Here is an 18,229-nt window from a genome sequence, read left to right as displayed (position 1 = left end):
GTAACCCTGACTACAAGCCAACCCCGACTGCCGACTTCCCGGGGTCTGGGTGGGGACAGAGGTATGGGGGAGAGTCTGGAGGAGAGGACAGCGAAAGGGAAAGTTGGAGCAGAAGGCTTCTGACACTGGCTGGAACCCTCTGATCTACGGCAGATTAAGGACTGGGACAAACAGGGCCTGATGCCCCAGGTTCTTCGGTATCATGTGATCGCCTGCCACCAGCTGCTTCTGGAAAACCTGAAATTGACCCCCAACGCTACTTCCCTCCAAGGGGAGTCGATTGTCATCTCCGTCTCTCAGGTAAGAGAGGCCACCTCTGGAAGGTGCCCGTTTTCCTTGGGCCCTCTCTCTTTCCTCTTCCTTAGGGTAGTAAGAGGAATAATAACAATAACAACTAACGCATGTGGAGTGATTGCTATATGCCAGGTACTACCCTAAGTATCTTATGTGTACTAACTGATTTAATCCTCAAAATAATCCCATCATGTAGGGGATTTCCCCTCATGAAAACACTACTATCTTCCCCAATTTACAAATTAGGAAACTGAGCTTAGAGAGGTTAAGCAACTTTTCCAAGGTCACACAGCAAGTAAATATTAGAGCTGGAATTGAAACTCAGAGGCAAGGCAGCCTCAGGTGGTCAAGAGATCTGCTTTTGGTAGCACTGGTCAGAAGCTGGAGAGGGATGAAAGCTTTTGTTCAAAGCATTTGACCCTGCTGATCCCTTCCCTCCCACAAAGAGAAAGGAATGGTGGCTGTGGAATCCATTACAAAGGGAAAAAAGTGTGTAGTGGGGTCAGCAGGGGGGCTGGTGGTGTAGAGAACACATGTGAAAGAGAAGCCAATTTTGATCTGCTTTTTATTTCATAGCTGAGGATCACAGTGAAGTGACTGTTTTGGTTATTTGCTATTAACTTCTCCAGGTGAAAATTACATTCTTGTCTCAGTTTTTTTTAATATAATCATAATAAAAAACGTGCTCAAGTAATTTGTATCTTCAGATTTTTCCCGCGGCTCTACGCAAGTGCTCACTTTCACGATGATGTAACATGTTCGTGAAACGTTTTGAAAAAAGTGATTTTGTGTCTGTTTCTCCTCGTGCTCATTTCCTTTTTCTTTTCTTTTTTGATTGATTTCAGGACACAGTGTTGATAAATAATAAAGCTAAGATCATATCCAGTGATATCATCAGTACCAACGGAATCATCCACATCATAGACAAGTTGCTATCTCCCCAAAACTTGCTTGTCACCCCTAAAGATGCCTCTGGAAGGATTCTGGTGGGTGAACTCATTGTCAGGCTCTCAGCGTGGAATGACTCACAATACTCATCATTTATTACCTCAGTTCTGATTTTGAGGCATTGTTTCAAGACGTTTTAATTTCGCTGCTTCAATCTCAAGCTACTATTAAAAACCTCATAAATACCATTCTTAGTAAGAAGTAAATAGGCAAAAGGCTATTTTAAATAAGTGAATGGATTTTATACGTTTTTCTTTAGTGTCCACAAGGGCAGGTGGTCTTGTATAGATTTGGAAGATGGAGAAATTACATAGATGGTTGATGATGATGATGTGTGAGAGAGACAGATGACAGGTGATTGATAGATGATAGATAGATAGATAGGTGATAGGTAGGTAGATAGACAGATACCACTAAAACTGAACCAGGAGTAAAATGTCTTCTCAATTGACAGAAAAGACAATTTCAACTTTTTTGTTATTTATTAGTATTGGGTTCTTCATTGCAGACAGCAGAACCCACTATATCTCACTTAAATAAAGAAGAGTTTCTAAAGATATTAAGTATATCACTAAATCTCTTAGAAAACCAAAGAGCCTAATTCAGATGCTACACAGCTGGGAACAAAGCAGCCCAGGGACACCTACAAAGGGAGGACACCTGACTTCACCGTAGGGCTGTCCTATACCAGCTACGCCCATGCCACCTGTCTCCAGCCTCATCACTAGGACATGAGAGTCCGGATACCAGATGCCTCCACCCTGTGCTTGTCAGAAGATCTGATATTCCTGCTAGCAGCCGCCACCACCTCATGTTGTTTCTTTTCACCTCTAAGTCTTGCACAAGCACCTCCGCCTGGGGTATCCCATATCACATATGGGACTCTAGCTGCAAGGCAGTCTGGGAAAATGCAGTGTTTGGCCATCCAGCCTCTGTAAAGCAGGAAGGCATGGGTACAGTGGAGCTGGGGTGGGTGCTGACGAGCCAACCTACAGTACCTGCCACGCTATCTTCCCCTCGTTTTATTCAGTTGAGCTTTTGTTAAAGTGCTTTGTGAACTGTAGGCAGAAAAGTTTCATTCCCATTCTTATTGTTTTTGCAGCAAAATCTTACAACAGTGGCAATAAACCATGGCTACATCAAATTTAGCAACTTGATACAGGTAAAAACCTAGCAGGAAAGTTACCTCAGGGGATATAACCTACCTAAAGAGGTTTGGTGTTTGGAGGGTTTTTTGTTTGTTGTGTGGTTTTTGTCTGCGGCACTAGCCAGCTGTTGTGGGATCTTTGGGAAAGTCCTACTTTTCTGAAGAACAAAGTCATTCTCTGCCACTCCATTCCCCAAATGTTGTAGGGTTTGTTCCCTGGCTGAGTTAGAAATTGAGGTATTTGAGGCTGGAGCGAGGGAAAGGAATTAGGATGTGCCCGTTCCTGAAATAGGTGCTTCACATCTGGAATTATCACCCCTGTTACCAAGATGGGGAAACTGAGACACAGAGATGGGAAGTCTGTGCTGATGAGACGGGCAGAAATTACATTTCAAACCACATTTTTCTGACTTCAGAGGTGACTCCCACGAATTGAGTAGAGAAACTTCTTGTTCAAAGATTTCGGAGGAGAATCAGGAAGGAGCGGGGTTCTCCAAGACCCCTCTCCGCCACCTAACCCCAGCAGTCCCAGGAGGGCTCTAAGAACCCTGGGGCTCCCACGGCGCAGTCAACAAACCTGGTGTAGTGATTTCCAAAATGGCCTGGGGCTCGGGTTCTCTGGGGAGCTTTTTAGAAATGGAGATTTGAAGGTGTTCTTAATGAGACTCTCCAGGGGTGTTACAGACCAGTATCTTTGCCCACGCACCCAGCCCCTAAACCTTATACTACCCCCCATACCTGGACATCAGGTCTGCTTGAACACAGGCTTTTATTGCAAGGTAGCAAGCTTCTCTGGGGCTCAAAGAAAGGGAATAATAAAGCCTACTTCATAATGTTGTTGGGAAAATTATAAGAAAACAAAGGTATGCTGCACCCCTGCTAGAGAAGGTTCTCAAAATGATTCTTACCCATTCATCTGGCAAGTTCTTTTTTTGACTCTGTGTGATCTAGAAGTCTTCTAAATATACAGGAGTATCTCAATATTGCATAGGTTTCACGTTTTTTTAATGAAATATGAGAAAAGTGCCAAGTGGGTCTTCCAGAAATTAAAATATTTGGACGAGAGTAGTGGCAAAAAAAGAGAGAAGGAGAGATACTTGCTAAAGTGTTTCCCTATTAACAAAAGCCCAGAATTTGACTTTCTGTTTTACTTTCTAAGAAAATGAAGCTCAGGATGACTGGAGTCTGATGGGCCCCTAGTTTTAGGGACCAGCCAGAGTCCCCAGAAGCCCCAGGGCAGGCACGGAGGGGACCCCAGGCTGGCTGGCTCTGGTCCTCAAGGAGAGCCTGTGCCTCTTGGCTGGGCTCTGCTGCGCATGTGACCAGCTCCCTGCGTTTCAGGACTCGGGCTTGCTGAGTGTCATCACTGACCCTATCCACACCCCGGTCACTCTCTTCTGGCCCAGCGACCAAGCCCTCCAAGCCCTGCCCCCTGAACAACAGGACTTCCTGTTCAACCAAGACAACAAGGACAAGTTGAAGGAATATTTGAAGTTCCACGTGATCCGAGATTCCAAGGTATTTTGTTTTCACACAGACGGGAGTTGCAGGGGTGCCCCTGGGGTGATCAAATCCAGGAATTGTCCATGCATCTCCCGCCCCCCCCCCCCATGGTACGAAGGTGGCCTGAGCATCCCCTGCCCCACTGTGTCCTCCTCTGACTGCCTGTGGTGAATTGACCCCTGCAGTGTAGCACATCTCGTTCTGTTTCTCCCACTGGCCACTGTTTTTGTCCCAACTTTAACCAACACCCAAGAGCATCCCTCCCCTCTTGTACTGCAGACCAGCTTCCTCCCTGCCCTAGTTCACATGGCAAAGTGGCCGTTGACGACAGTCCCCAGGTTTCTCCCAGAATGACTCTATCTCTCCCAATTCCAGAGTTTCTAGGCAAAGGTCTGATTCATCCAGCTGTGGCCAGCTGTTGGCTCCTGAGCCGATCCTCTGTGATCAGGGAAGCAGGATCTTGTGGGAACATGGCAGCTCTTGCTAAAACCCTGTCTCTTTGGGTCCTCAGCCGGGACCCTGTTTCCCTCCAGGAATGAGACACCTAATCCAGGAAGGCCAAATGCCCTCCCTCTGGTGAATTCGTAGGACCTGTAGTGGTTTCCTAGGGCTGCCATAACCGATTACCACAAACTGGGTGGCTTGAAACAACAGAAATGTATTCCCTCGGAGCTCTGGAGGCCAGAGGCCTGAAATCACGGTGTTGACAAGGCTGTTCCTGCTGAAAGCTCTGGGGGAGGGTCTGCTCCCTGCCTCTCTCTTAGCTTCTGGTGGTTGCCAGACATCCTTGGCAACGCTGCCTTGTAGTGCGTCCCTCCAGTCTCTGGCCCTGTTGCCACATGGCTCTCTATCTTCTCCCTGTGTGTTTCTGTGTCTTCACGTGGCACTCTCCTCTCTTCTTAAAAAGGCACCAGTCATATTGGATTAAGGGTCCACTCTACTCTGGTATGACCTCATCTCAACTAATTACATCTGCAATGATCTTATTTCCAAGCAAGGTCACATTTTGAGGTAATGGGGACCAAGACTTCAGTAAAACTTTTGAGGGGACACAATTTAACCCATCACAGCGCCCTATGCCATCTCCCTAACTCCGATCCTGCCACAGGCTTCATACACCAACGCACCATCTTCCATGGACTCCCGAGCATAGATGGGGATGGAAGGCTGATTGAAACCAGCTAGAGGAGACTTTCCCCACAGAAAAAATGTCCAACTTCCTAGAGAGCCCACACTTATTCTTGCATTTGATTATATCTACTGTCATTTTAAAGCTGGAATTATTAGAACTCTTAGAAAAATTGTGTCTGAATTTGGTTTGTTGGGGAAGCTCCTTGGGGCCATTCTTCAGCCCAGATTTGGGGTGTTAATGTGGCATCATCACTCCTACAGGTTTTGGCAGTAGATCTCCCCAGGTCTGCTACCTGGAAGACCCTGCAAGGTTCCGAGCTGAGTGTGAAGTGCGGAGCTGGCAGTGACATCGTGAGTATCGTCACCCAGTGGAAGTTGGGAGTGCATTCTCCAACCACTGCCCCTTCCAGGAGTTGTTCATTTTTTCCCACGTTGACAGCAAGCTCTTTTCTCTCACTGCCTTCAGGGCTATCTCCCCTGAGTAAGTGGATATGAAAAACCTGAAAAGTCCTGTCCAGCCCAAGCCCTCACCAGGTGTCAGGGAGCCTCCCTTGACACTTGCAGAGAGCAGCTTTTGGTTGATTTTTGGGGAAGATTTATTTTCCAGTGTGAGACGCTTCCCTGAAGCAAGAAAGTACACTGTCATTCCTTTTCCTTCCTTCCCAGCCCTACTGCAGCTTCCCCTCCAGCCCTCTCAGAGCATGTCAGAGCCAGCTCTGGGTTACATCTACCTAGATAGGCCAACAAAGAGAAAATTTGCAATTTTCACCTTCCTTGGCTAGCTCCTTAACAATATTACCTTCCTGTAATTCCATGTGATGAATGGGTCTGATGGGATAATAGTAGCTACATCCTCTATCTTTTATTTAATGGAAAATGGCAGTGGCTTAAATATGTAAGGGTTTCTCTCTCTTATAAAAAAAAAATCTGGAAGTAGCCAATCCAGAGCTAGTATGATAGCTCACTGGGGGAGCTCCTTCTGTCTTCCTGCTCTGCAGCACATGTTTCCAGCCTCACAGTCACCTCAAGGTCCAACATAACTGTTGGAGCTCCAGCCATCATGTCCACTTTCCAGGCAGTAGAAAGGAGAAAGGGCAAAAGGGATGCAGCTCCAAGCTGAGTTGATGACCTTCAAGGAGCCTTCTGAGAAGTCCCAGATAACATTCTGTTTACATCTTCTGACAAGCCAGAATCCCTTTGGTGATTGGATTGGAATTGCATTGAATTTGTTACCGAATGTGAAGAGTGTTAGCATCTTTACATCCCAACTTCTGGAAAGTTATCCTAATGTACGTACTCTCTTGAGATCAACTATACTGTCTCCATAGACCAAACTGGACATTTATCAAAGAAGAAGAAGACAAATGTTCACTGCTCATCCTGAGTGCTAATAGAACTTTCAGGCACTTTGTACTCAGAGTACTATTTTTTTTTATTTTTTATTTATTTAGTTTTTTGGCTGCATCGGGTCTTAGTTGCAGCACACGGGATCTTTCGTTGCGGCGTGCGGGCTCTTCGTTTTGGTACGCAGGCTTCTGTCTAGTTGTGGCGTGCGGGTTTTCTCTTCTCTAGTTGTGGTGTGTGGCTTCCAGAGCGCATGGGCTCTGTAGTTTGCAGCATGCAGGCTCTCTAGTTGAGGCGAGCGAGCTCAGTAGTTGTGGCACACGGGCTTAGTTGCTCCACGGCATGTGACATTTTAGTTCCCTGACCAAGGATGGAATCCGCGTCCCCTGCATTGGAAGGCGGATTCTTTACCACTGGACCACCAGGGAAGTCCCCAGAGTACTATTTAGTTGGAACTTTATAACAACTCTATGCAATGGAATCATTAATCCTATTTACCTGGTAAAAACAATTAAACCTCAGGAAAGTTCAGGGACTTGTTCACACAGTGTATAAGTAGAAGTGGGGGGACTCAACTGCAGTTTTCCAGTGTCCTTTCCACTGAGTTACACAGTGTACATCCCATCAAACACTAGAGAGAGATTTATCTTTTTCTTTTCGTGGAACTTTCTAAAAGCATTTGCTTCCTGGGAGGGAAATATATCCATCAATTTACTAGCTGGGTGGACCTTAGGAAAGAAAGCCTGAGGACTGTTGCAAGCATGAAACAAAATCATGTATCTAGAGCACAGTTTAGACAATGCCTAGTATACGTGAAAAAGTTATCGTTAAAAGGGTAAAGCCCATCAGTGTATATTTTGGAAAGGAAGTTGTACCGGTAGCTGTGCTAGGTGCTGGCACTAAATATGAAAACCGGGTAACTGCACGCGAAGTGGCCATGTCAACCAGGTTTATCCTGGGCCACGGCCAGGCCATCCCTACCCCACCCTGTTACCCCCACTGCCAGCGTTTCTACTTTGGTAGAGGCAGTGTTGCCGAGTGGCCAGGGGTGTGGGCTGAGGCTGCCAGCCTGGGCGTGAACGCCTGCACCACCACTTACCGACTGCGTCACCTTCGTGAGTTATCTAACCACTCCCTGCCTCAGTTTCTTCATCCGTGAATGGGGATACCAGCAAGAGTAGCCACATCCTCGGGATGTTGTCAGGATTGAAAGAATTTGCACAGGTAAAGCACGAAGGACAGTACTCGGATGTAATACGTACTGCGTGTCTGAGATGAAGATGTTGGCCGTCGATACGTAGCAGTTCTTTGTGACTCTAGCAGGTGCTGGCCACATTCCATGGCCTGGGAAGAGGAGAAGTCTGAGGATTGTTGACTATTCCCCTGCTCTCTCTCCCTCTGTCACAGGGCGAGCTCTTCCTGAACGGCCAAATGTGCAGAATTGTGCAGCGGGAGCTCTTATTTGACCTGGGCGTGGCCTACGGCATTGACTGTCTACTGATCGACCCCACCCTGGGGGGCCGCTGTGACACTTTTACCACGTTCGATGTCTCGGTCAGTCCTAAAAACACTACTGTAGTAAGGGAACCTTGGGTCAAGGAACAGCCCTCATGGGTTGTGGGACCCTGCTGTGAAGCCACAGAGGGCTGGTCCCCAGTGAACACAGGACCCAAGGGATCAGAGCACCACATGACAGTGCTCTTCATAAATTTATTTTATTTATTTATTTTTGGCTGCATTGGGTCTTTGTTGCTGTGTGCGGGCTTTCTCTAGTTGCGGCGAGCGGGGGCTACTCTTCGTCACGGGGCACGGGCTTCTCATTGCAGTGGCTTCTCTTGTTGCAGAGCACGGGCTCTAGGCGCGTGGGCTTCAGTAGTTGTAGCACGTGGCGTTAGTAGTTGTGGCTCGCGTGCTCTAGAGCGCAGGCTCAGTAGTTGTGGCGCACGGGCTTAGTTGCTCCGCGGCATGTGGGATCTTCCCAGACCAAGGCTCGAACCCGTTTCCCCTGCATTGGCAGGCGGACTCTCAACCACTGCGCCACCAGGGAAGCCCGACAGTGCTCTTCAGATTAACGTCTCCTTAGTCCCGTACGAGCCTCGCCCGCGCTCATTTATCCACCCACACACCCATCCATCCATCCCCCGGCCATTAAGGAAACAGTTGTTGGGAAGCAACTGTGTGCCGCTGTTCTACCAGCCATTTTCAAGCCCGCCCACCCACAGTCATTCCCTTAACCATTCTACAAGCACTTTTTGAGCCTCTGCCAGAAAAAACCATGAGAAGTGCTGTACTTGACAGGGTATGACTACAAAAGTGGCAGTTTCATATGGTTCGATCTAATACATGCCACCATCCCTCCATTCATTTGCTCATTCATTAACACTGGCTGAACTTCCGTCCCGGGTCCTGCACTGTATGAGGCGTGTGTACATCTCACACACATTCATCCATCCAATGCTCATCTTACCCCTATCCAATAGTAGAAGCAGTTATCATCTGCTCTATTATGCAAACTTGTAAATTGAGTCTCAAAGAGGTGAAGTGACTTACATGGCAAAGTCTGTCACCAGTTGATTTCTGTACCGGGCAACTTGTAATCATTCAATAAATATCCCAAATTACTAGGATAACAGCCAGAGTAGGAGATGAAAAACCAGTTGTTAATTTCTTCACTTTCAAAGTATATATACAGACAGTTTTTTCAGTTAATCATTTTTCCTCACCCATCAATCCCCTGAAAATCAAATAGCAACAAGAATTATTATCCCTGTTTTATAGATCAGAAGACTAAGCATCAAAGAATGTGATTAGCTAGAACAATTACAGCTGATTTATAATGGAACTGACACCTGCATCCACGTTTCCCACTGCTGCTATACCGTGTGCCTGTGTGACCCCGCCCTGGTCCACCACCATCTAACAGGGAATTTTTACCTCAAAGAACTAGACTAAGGAATTGAGGTCCACGACATACCTTCAGAATTCTCTATGGCAAAGTTACAGAGTGTTTGCTTTTATATTCTTGATCATAGCCAGAATCTTAAGATTCATTAAGTTCTTAGTCACATAATCAAGGCATTAACCTGGGGCATTCCTTGTGTTTCCCAATATTCTGGATTTTTAAGTGTTTCTTTTCTTGCGTACTAGGGGAACTGTGGGAGCTGTGTTCATACTCCCAGCTGCCCCAGGTGGACTAAACCAAAGGTAATTATGAACACAGTGATAACGTTTGGAGAGTGATAGGTTTGTTTCCCTATCAGACCCCAGTCTCCTGGTAGCTATGCGTGTGCATGCGTGTGCATCTGCAAGTGTGTTATAACTGTGTGTAATTAGTTTATGTCTTTCTTTCAACAGTCAGGCCAGTGGGATTAGAGATGAACATTCTTAGCCCAGGCAGCCTGTCAACCCACTATCCATCTTTTAAGAAACTGTCTAGGAGAGTCATGGGATTACAGACCTAGAAGGGGTTGCAAAGATAATTATAATTATAAAAATAATAGTTGTATTTTGTTAGTTGCTGTTCATGTCCCCGGCTCTGTGCTGGCCCCTTTGACATTATCCCTATTCCCCATTATAATATCTATAGAAAAATATATTACCTCCACTTACAACAGATGAGCCTCAGAGAGGATAAGCAATCAGCCTGAGGCCACACAGCTAGTAAGGAGCAAAGCTAGGATTAGAGCCCAGCATGCAATGTAAGAGTAATGGTTAAGCCAATGAAATTTGGGGTCCACAGTTATGGGGTCAAATTCTCGTGGGTAATCTTTGGCAAGTCATTTTATATGTTTTTGCCTCTGCAAAATGGAGCTAATAACAGTTCTGTGTGTGATTATTAGGAAAAGTAAGTTTTTAAATGTGGGTACAGAGCCTGGCACAGAGCAAGTGCTCATTAAGTATTAGTTTTAGTACTTACTCCAAAGCCAAGCTCTTTCTACCCTACCAGTAACCCCTCTCACAGAAACACCCCTACAAAATGAACTGTAGCCCCATACCCTCTCTACTGATGTTCCTGGAGCCAGGCCAGACCCCTCTTCTGATAGAAAGCCACCTCTTCCCCACTCCCTTCTCAGGCAATCACACCTTCTGCAAACAGCTCTAAGGGTTAAGATGGGGAGAAATCTTCTTTCTGTGGACTCCACCTCTGCCCCCTCCCCCATTCATTTGTCTCTCTGCACCCCTAAGAAGAGAATTCCCTGTACGGGGCTCATGACCGTTGAGTCCCATTTTCTACTTGGGCAGTACCCGGGATTTCCCACTGGGGGCGCACTAGAGCCCAAGAGCCCAAGGGGATGGAAGGTGGAGGGATGGTTCAATCTCTTCCTTTAGGGTGAGAAGCGGAAGTGTCTGTACGACTTGCCCTTCAGGAGGAACCTGGAAGGCTGCAAGCAGCAGTGCACCCTGGTGATACAGCTCCCCAAGTGCTGCAAGGGCTACTTCTGGCCAGACTGTCAGGGTAAGGGAGCCTCTTACTGCCTTGCAATTCTGAAATGATTGTACAATCACTGTGGAGCATTTGAAAGTACTGTATGGGGGACCGGGGGCGGTGGGGCACGGGGAGCAGGGGAGTATATCACTCTTCATGATTCTGCTAAGAAAAGATCCAAAAGCAATTATTCTGAAGAGCTGTGCAGCTTTCCTTCTCCTTTTTTTTTTTTTTCTTGTCATATTTGGTTTTTACAGAGTTGAGATTCTACTGTGCATAGATTGTAAATCACGTGTCATGCTTTTCTGCTTGACGTTATAGCATAAGACATTTCCCATGGGGTTAGAAACACCGTATTTCACTTCTGACACCAGTCTATGATACTGACAAGCATGCTAGTTTAAACGCGTCTAAAGACATCTACCTTGGCAGGTTGCTATACCAATGTGATATGAATGGGCCATTATTTCCTGAAATCTCCCGTTATGTGTAACATCGCCCTCCCTCCCTCATCTCACCCTTTCAGGAAAGGGCTCCTGAAACCCCTTTGTCTAGATACGACTTCTAGCCAATAACGCAGCAGCAAAAGCATAACAAATGCCATAGAACTTCTCATCCACCATGCATTGATTTAAGTGGGCACATGTATTGAGTGCTACTTCCCATATATGGGAACATCTGAACCTCACAGCAACCCCTAAGCAGTAGGTTCCATTGTCATCCCCATTTTACAGATGATGAAATCAGGCACAGATTGGATAAGAAGCACGTTTAAGGTCCCATAGTATGTCTCCAGAAGCCATGGTTTTAAGTACCATGCATACTCCATTCATCATGGTCCAGTTGAGAAAATTCTGGGCTGGGAGTCCACGCAATCACTCAGCCTCCACTCCACTGTCCATCACTAAAGCACAGACCATTGATAAAAGTCAGTGTCATCCCTTACATTTGTTCAGCGCTTTATATTTTCAAATGCTCTTGGTTACAGTGTCTCATCTGATCCTTAGAGTGGGTACTCTGTCATCACCCTCCCCCTCCTCCTCTAGAGCTAAGAGAACCGAAGCTCAGAGCAAGTTCATTATTCAGCCCAGATCAACACAAATCCAGGTCTCCTGACCCCCAAATACAGTGCACAGTTCAGTATATTGCTCTGCCAGTCCTATTAGATAGATAGATAGATAGATAGATAGATAGATAGATAGATAGATAGATTTTTTTTTTTTTTTTTTTTGCGGTACGTGGGCCTTTCTCTGTTGTGGCCTCTCCCGTCGCGGAGCACAGGCTCCGGACGCGCAGGCTCAGCAGCCATGGCTCACGGGCCCAGCCACTCCGCGGCATGTGGGATCTTCCCGGACCGCGGCACGAACCCGTGTCCCCTGCATCGGCAGGCAGACTCTCAACCACTGCGCTACCAGGGAAGCCCCCCTATCAGATATAGTTAAGCCATAGGCCAGTGGGTTGCTCTGAACATCCAGTGACACTATGTGGCTATGTCCCCGGGGCCACAGAGGACAGAACCCACAGCTGAGGACGGTTTAGCAGCATGTTCACAAAGGCGCTGAGCTGCTCTGGGTCTGGGGAGGCTGTTGAGTCACTGCTGTTTCATCTCTTCCAGCCTGCCCTGGAGGACCAGATACCCCATGTAGCAACCGGGGTGTCTGCCTCGATCAGTACTCACCCGCGGGACAGTGTAAATGCAACACCGGCTTCAACGGGACAGCGTGTGAGCTGTGCTGGCCAGGGAGATTCGGGCCTGACTGTCAGCGTATGTGGCACCCACTCCCCTGAGCTCCTGCCTGTCATTCGGCTCTGTGCTCCCTGCCCCAATGCACACCATCCACCTGAGCTGGAAGCATCCTTCTTCCTCTCTTTCCTGGCCACCCACCTCCCATCTGCCTGCCCTCACATGCTTTTTTCCTCCTTGGATATATTCCCAGTTTCCATCCACTGAAAGAGCCTCCCCTCTAGAAGTGAAACTCACAACCCCTGCAGCCACCAAGGCAAGCTGTGGCCGACCAACACTCATTCAGTCATTCAACTATCACATATATGCTGAGTCCTTACTAATGTTGACAGCTAATGTGTGTGGAGTGCCTGCTATGTGCCAGGCAGGTATGTTGTACCATCTAATCCTCACAACAAGCCTCTGAGGTGGGTACTCTTTATCATCCCCACTTAGCAGATGAAGAAGCTGAGGCACAAAGAGGCTTAGTGACTTGACCAAAAGCCAGGAATGGTTCTAAGTTATAGAACTTAGCTTTCAAAATCCCAGCTTTCAAGGAGTGTACATTCAAAGGGAGGAAACAAAGATGACAGAAACAAAAATAGATAGAAAGGCATAAAGAAGATGAAGCAGATGAAGGGAGTCGAGATAGAAAGGAGGCACTGGTCCAGAAGACATCTCATGAAATATTTGAGTAGAGACCTAACAGAGGTGAGGGGGCCAGGAGTGGGACTGTCAATAGCAGCTCTGTCCGGTCCAATTTCAGTGACGATGGAAATGCTCTGTGACTCCGCCACGAGGAGTGGTAGCCGCTAGCCACAAGTGGATGTTGAGTACTCAAAACCTGTGACTAAGGAACTGAGTTTTGGTTTTTTTAATTAGTTTACATTTAGATAGCCACGTGTGATGAGCGGCTGCTCTGATGGACAGTGCAGGCTAGAGGAATGGCTTTCCTGGAAGAGAGACAAGCAAGTGCAAAGGCCCTGAGGCAGGCATGGGCTTGGCTTGCAAGGAACAGCAGAGCGGCCAAGGTGGCTGAGCAGGGTGGGCAAAGAAGAGGGAGAAAGGGAGAAGAAGGAATCTGAAGGTCGCCAGGGGCCAGATAACATAGGAGCTTCTTGCCCAGAGACAGGTCTTCAGCGTCTAATCTAAGTGTGATGGCGGCCAGTAAAGGATTGTGAATGGGGGGCGGGGGGGTTGTCCTGAGCAGATTGGAAAGGACCACCCCAGCTGCCCCGTGGAGAGTGCACCATGGGAGCGCACGAGCAGAAGCAGGGCCAGCTTTGGGGAGGCTAATGCCACGTTCTGGGTGAGAGCCGGTGATGCCGTGGGCTAGAGTGGTGCTGCTGGAGGTGGTAAGAAGCAGAAGGATTGGTATATTTCTTGAAGGTTTGACCATTCAGTCCCTTTCTCTGTTAGGAGGCCCAGATGATGTTCCCTCCCCCTACTGTTCAGTTACATACCCCATGATACCCTCTACTTCTGTGTTTACAACAATCACTGTATTTATAATTACGTGTTCGATAACCAGGTACTGCTAGACTGTAAGCTCCCTGAGAACAGGGACCTTATGTCTTGGGTTTTCTGCTGTAACCTCATTGCCTGGGAGTGTCTGCCTCATGACAGCCCCTGAATTGGTTATTTTTTGAAAGTCTGAATGAATGAGTGAATGGACGTGGATAAACACGGTGCCTTCCGAACCAGCAGCACAGCCAGCATGTGGTCGGTGGGCTTGGTTGACTGCGTTTCAATCCCTGACCTCTGCCGACTGATCACACTCCAACTCGCTCCACAGCCTGTGGCTGCTCGGACCACGGACAGTGCCACGACGGGATCACGGGCTCTGGGCAGTGCGTCTGTGAAACGGGGTGGACGGGCCGCTTCTGTGACACGCAGACAGGTCTGTCCTGGGGGCGGCCACCTGCCGGCAGCCCTGTGCTGCAGCGGACCCTGCCGGAGAGCGGCCGACTGAGGGTGGGGGTCTTAGCGACATCGGAAAGAAACAACAAAGCCGGGGTTCCCTTTTCCACGAGGAATAGATGACTTGGCTGTGTGGCCCCAGGGTCCAGAGATCTGGTGACGTGAAGGAAACTAGATGACACGATTTAACTCAAACCCATGAAACCAGCATGCAGTCCTGTCAATCATGGAAGGACCCACCTCAAGCAAAGTATACGGGATTGGGCAGGAAGGGTCCCTCGGGATCGTGGTCCAGGCCCAGATGTGTGCAGACACAGAGGTGAAGGGTTTCACAGCAAACGTGCTGTTCCCTGGAGTCCAGGATATGACCCCTGATTCAGCTGCGTATTAGACAAACGGCCGCAGCTAAGCCACCCTCTCCGAGGCTTGATGCTCGTCCGAAGAAAGAGAGCCTGTTGCACGGCTTTCGGGGGAGGATTGTTGTGAGGGTCGGGGTCATGGCTTCGGGGTGTCCGGTGCATGTGGGGCACTCAGAAACAGTAGCTTCCATTATCACCATCCGTCATTGTCATCCTTGTCATGACCTTGGTCCTTACCGAGCTGTCAGTTTTCTGAGGCCTCCCTTGAAGCCCAAGCCTCGTGTTCCGGTCAAAGGTTGAATCCTCCAATGTAAAGCACTGTCACTTCATCCTCCCTGGGGGCAGAAGGGCAGGACCAAGCTCTTCCTGTGGGCATCAGCAACCTGAAGCTCCAGCAGCCCAGCAGTCCCCTTAACTTCAGTTCTTCGCCCTCTTCTCTCCCCTGTCCTCCTCCCGTGGCTTCATGCTGCCTCCTGATACTGCAGCCCCTTCCAGCCACCAAAGCCCCAGACTTCTCCCAGGCTCTGCAGCGCCCACAGAAGGCCTTGGAATTTCTCCTCCAATTTAACCATCTCCTCTGGAACCCCATGCCCTTAGGGCCAAAGAGCTAATCTGCTAAGTTCACCCTTGCTAGCGGACTTTGAGGTATAAAGTGTTCATTGGTTGCCCCTAATGGTAACATATTTGCATTTTAATCTGGATAACATTTCAGAAGTAATGTCTTAATAATACAAAGGAGTGATTCCGGAATCTCAGAATCTCCAGGCTGGGAGGGACCTTAGCAAATCACCCCGTCCACCTGCCATAAGGGGCCACTTTTGAAACACAGTGGCAGGCCAGATGGGGTCTCAGGAAGATGCCTTAGGTGGGTCCCAACCCTTCACATCATGGTGTGGAATGAATGGTGACCTCTTTCTTTGCAGTTCTGCCCCTCGTGTGCATGCCTCCTTGTTCTGCTCATGCCACCTGTAAGGAGAACAACACGTGTGAGTGTAACCTGAATTATGAAGGGGACGGAATAACGTGTACAGGTAGGTCCCATCCGTGCATGGGTGGAATAGCAGCGAGGTGCTAGGAGCAGAGCGGCTCTTGGTCAGGGTGCCTGGGCTCCATCCCGGCCCTTCTGCTTCCTGCTCGGACTGCTTCGGCAATACCCACCCTCTCTGCGACTCAGTTTTCCTCGATGGGTTTGCTCATGCCTGACCTGCCCACTTCCCAGGTCATGACTTTGAAACTGCTTTGCCAACTGTGATGCACTTTGTTTTATGGTATTTCTGTGACTTTACAGATAATCCAGTCTTACTTCAAAAAAATTGAGAAACTATACTACAGTATTTAAAAAACAACAGTGAAACCTACACGTGCTCTCACCACTCGGTGAGAACCACTTTGAACACTGAAATGTCTCTGTCTCTAGTAGTTACAATATAGGTTCAGCCACACAGAGACCCAAATGAACAGTGGCACAAACAAGGCAGATGTTTAAATGTTTATTTTTATCTCTTATAGCAGTTTGCATGGAGGCATCCAGGGCTAACATAGGGTTTCACTCTGAAAGGTCACCTGGGGGCCCAGACTCCTTCTATCTTGTTGCTCTGCCATCGTTCACTTGCCTGGCCCAAGATGGTCACTACCAAAGCACATCCCAGGCAGCAGGATAGAGGGGGAGAGAGAGGAGGCAAACCTCCTCCCTTTAAGGACACACCTAGAAGAGGCTAAAATCCTGTCTGCTTCCACCCCATTGGCTGGAACCTCATCATCTGTCACACCTAGGACAGGGCAGCCTGGGAAATGTAGTCTTCAGTTGGACAACCATGAAGCCCAGCTGAAAATCTACTACTATAGAAAAAGAAGACAATAGGTACTGGGGGGAAGCTACTAGTCCTGGGCACGCATACTTTCTAACTGCTCTCATGAGTAGATCTTCATATAGAGATATATACTTTCTTTACAGAACTGAGATCTTGCTATACCTGTTGTTCTGTGATCTGCTACGAGGCAGTCTAGAAGTAGCTCAGCAACAGCAGTGGCAGCAAAGACCCACGTTCTGTCTTTCTGCTCTGCCAGCCTTAGGCCGAGGCCTTTTGTCCTCATGTTCATGCTCTCAGGGTCTCAAGTGGCTGCCACCACTCTAGCCAAAAAGTCAGACGAGAGAAATCAGAGCGCTTTCCAGCTACTCCTGAGGCTGGAGCTAATCTACTATTAGGTTGAAATTTGGGGGATCAAGAAAACAAAGGTTAAGGGGCACACAAAACAGTGGGGAAAGTGCAGGCTTTGGAGTCAAACCAACCTGGCTTTAAATCCCAGCCCCTCCACGTTGTAGCTGGTTTGCCTTTGTCAGGTCAGTTAAGCTCTGAGTTTCCATTTGTTAATCTGCAGAATGGGGGTAACAATGTCTATGTCACAAGGTGCTCACTAGTGCACTAACCCTACACACACACGCGCGCGTGCGCACGCGACTATGTCCTAACACTAAAAACCCAAACTCATTAGAAAACTACTACCAAAGTAAAGTATGTGATTAAAAAAAAGAGCAGAGGTAGACAGATGTCACCAGGCCTGGTCTATGAGGGTGTTCGCCACAGGACACTAGTGTTGGCAAATGCAGCACAGAGGCCACCAGGCACAGGGAGAGAAGGCACTGCAATGTTGGAGCCCGTTGTCTCGCCCAGCGCCACTGGTCCTGGGGTGACCCACACCTCCATCTGAAGCCTGTGTTACACAGAGCGTGGTTCATTGAGCCCTTGTCCTCTGCTCTTGCAGTTGTGGATTTCTGCAAACAGAACAACGGGGGGTGTGCAAAGGTCGCCAAGTGCTCCCAGAAGGGCACGAAGGTCTCCTGCAGCTGTCAGAAGGGCTACCAGGGAGATGGCCACAGCTGCACGGAGATAGACCCCTGTGCGGACGGCCTCAATGGCGGGTGTCATGAGCATGCCACGTGCCAGATGACCGGCCCGGTGAGTCTCATCTCCCCGGGGAAATTGGGGGTGGGGAGCCCTTGTGCCTCGCTCAGCCTTGCTTCTCTACTCGGGTTACCGTTGGCCTCTTCCTAAGCCTTCTTCCCACGTGAGTCTATTTCTTGTTAAGTCGGCAGGCTAAATACGAAGTGGTAGAAAAAGGACCTTACTGGAAAAGCTGGTGAAGTCCACATAAAGTCTGTTGTTTAGTTAATCATAATACACCAACACTAACTTTTTAGTTTTGACAATGAACTATGGTTTTGGAAGATGTTAACGTTAGGAGAAACTGAGTGGAGGATATAAGGAGACTCTCTCTCTGCAACTTTTCTCTAAATCTAAAATTATTCCAAATAAAAATTAATTAAAACCAAAAAAGTTGGTAAGAGGTGGCAGGAAAAGTGCAGTTTGGGCACTCACTCAGGTCTTTCTAGAATGGAATCAGTGCCCTGTTGCCCCATTTCTCTGGTGGGAAGG

At 48.1% G+C, this 18,229-nt stretch overlaps 1 protein-coding gene across 1 annotated transcript in view; it reads left to right on the top strand.

Annotated features, from left to right (window-relative positions):
• The window catches only part of STAB2 (stabilin 2), a 158,325-nt gene that overhangs the window by 120,293 nt on the left and 19,803 nt on the right, over nt 1-18,229 (top strand). The window contains exons 48-59 of the mRNA XM_030856195.2: nt 154-300; nt 1,140-1,280; nt 2,345-2,404; nt 3,731-3,907; nt 5,285-5,374; nt 7,775-7,921; nt 9,515-9,571; nt 10,697-10,823; nt 12,409-12,558; nt 14,312-14,416; nt 15,719-15,826; nt 17,559-17,752. Of these exons, the coding sequence (XP_030712055.2) occupies nt 154-300; nt 1,140-1,280; nt 2,345-2,404; nt 3,731-3,907; nt 5,285-5,374; nt 7,775-7,921; nt 9,515-9,571; nt 10,697-10,823; nt 12,409-12,558; nt 14,312-14,416; nt 15,719-15,826; nt 17,559-17,752 (1,503 nt within the window). The remainder of the gene's footprint in view (nt 1-153; nt 301-1,139; nt 1,281-2,344; nt 2,405-3,730; nt 3,908-5,284; nt 5,375-7,774; nt 7,922-9,514; nt 9,572-10,696; nt 10,824-12,408; nt 12,559-14,311; nt 14,417-15,718; nt 15,827-17,558; nt 17,753-18,229) is intronic.

This window comes from Globicephala melas, chromosome 10 (genome assembly GCF_963455315.2).
Source record: "Globicephala melas chromosome 10, mGloMel1.2, whole genome shotgun sequence".
Classification (NCBI taxonomy): Eukaryota; Metazoa; Chordata; class Mammalia; order Artiodactyla; family Delphinidae; genus Globicephala; species Globicephala melas.
The sequence above is the reverse complement of the archived record's forward strand: the minus strand, read 5'-3'. Positions and strand labels throughout refer to the sequence as shown.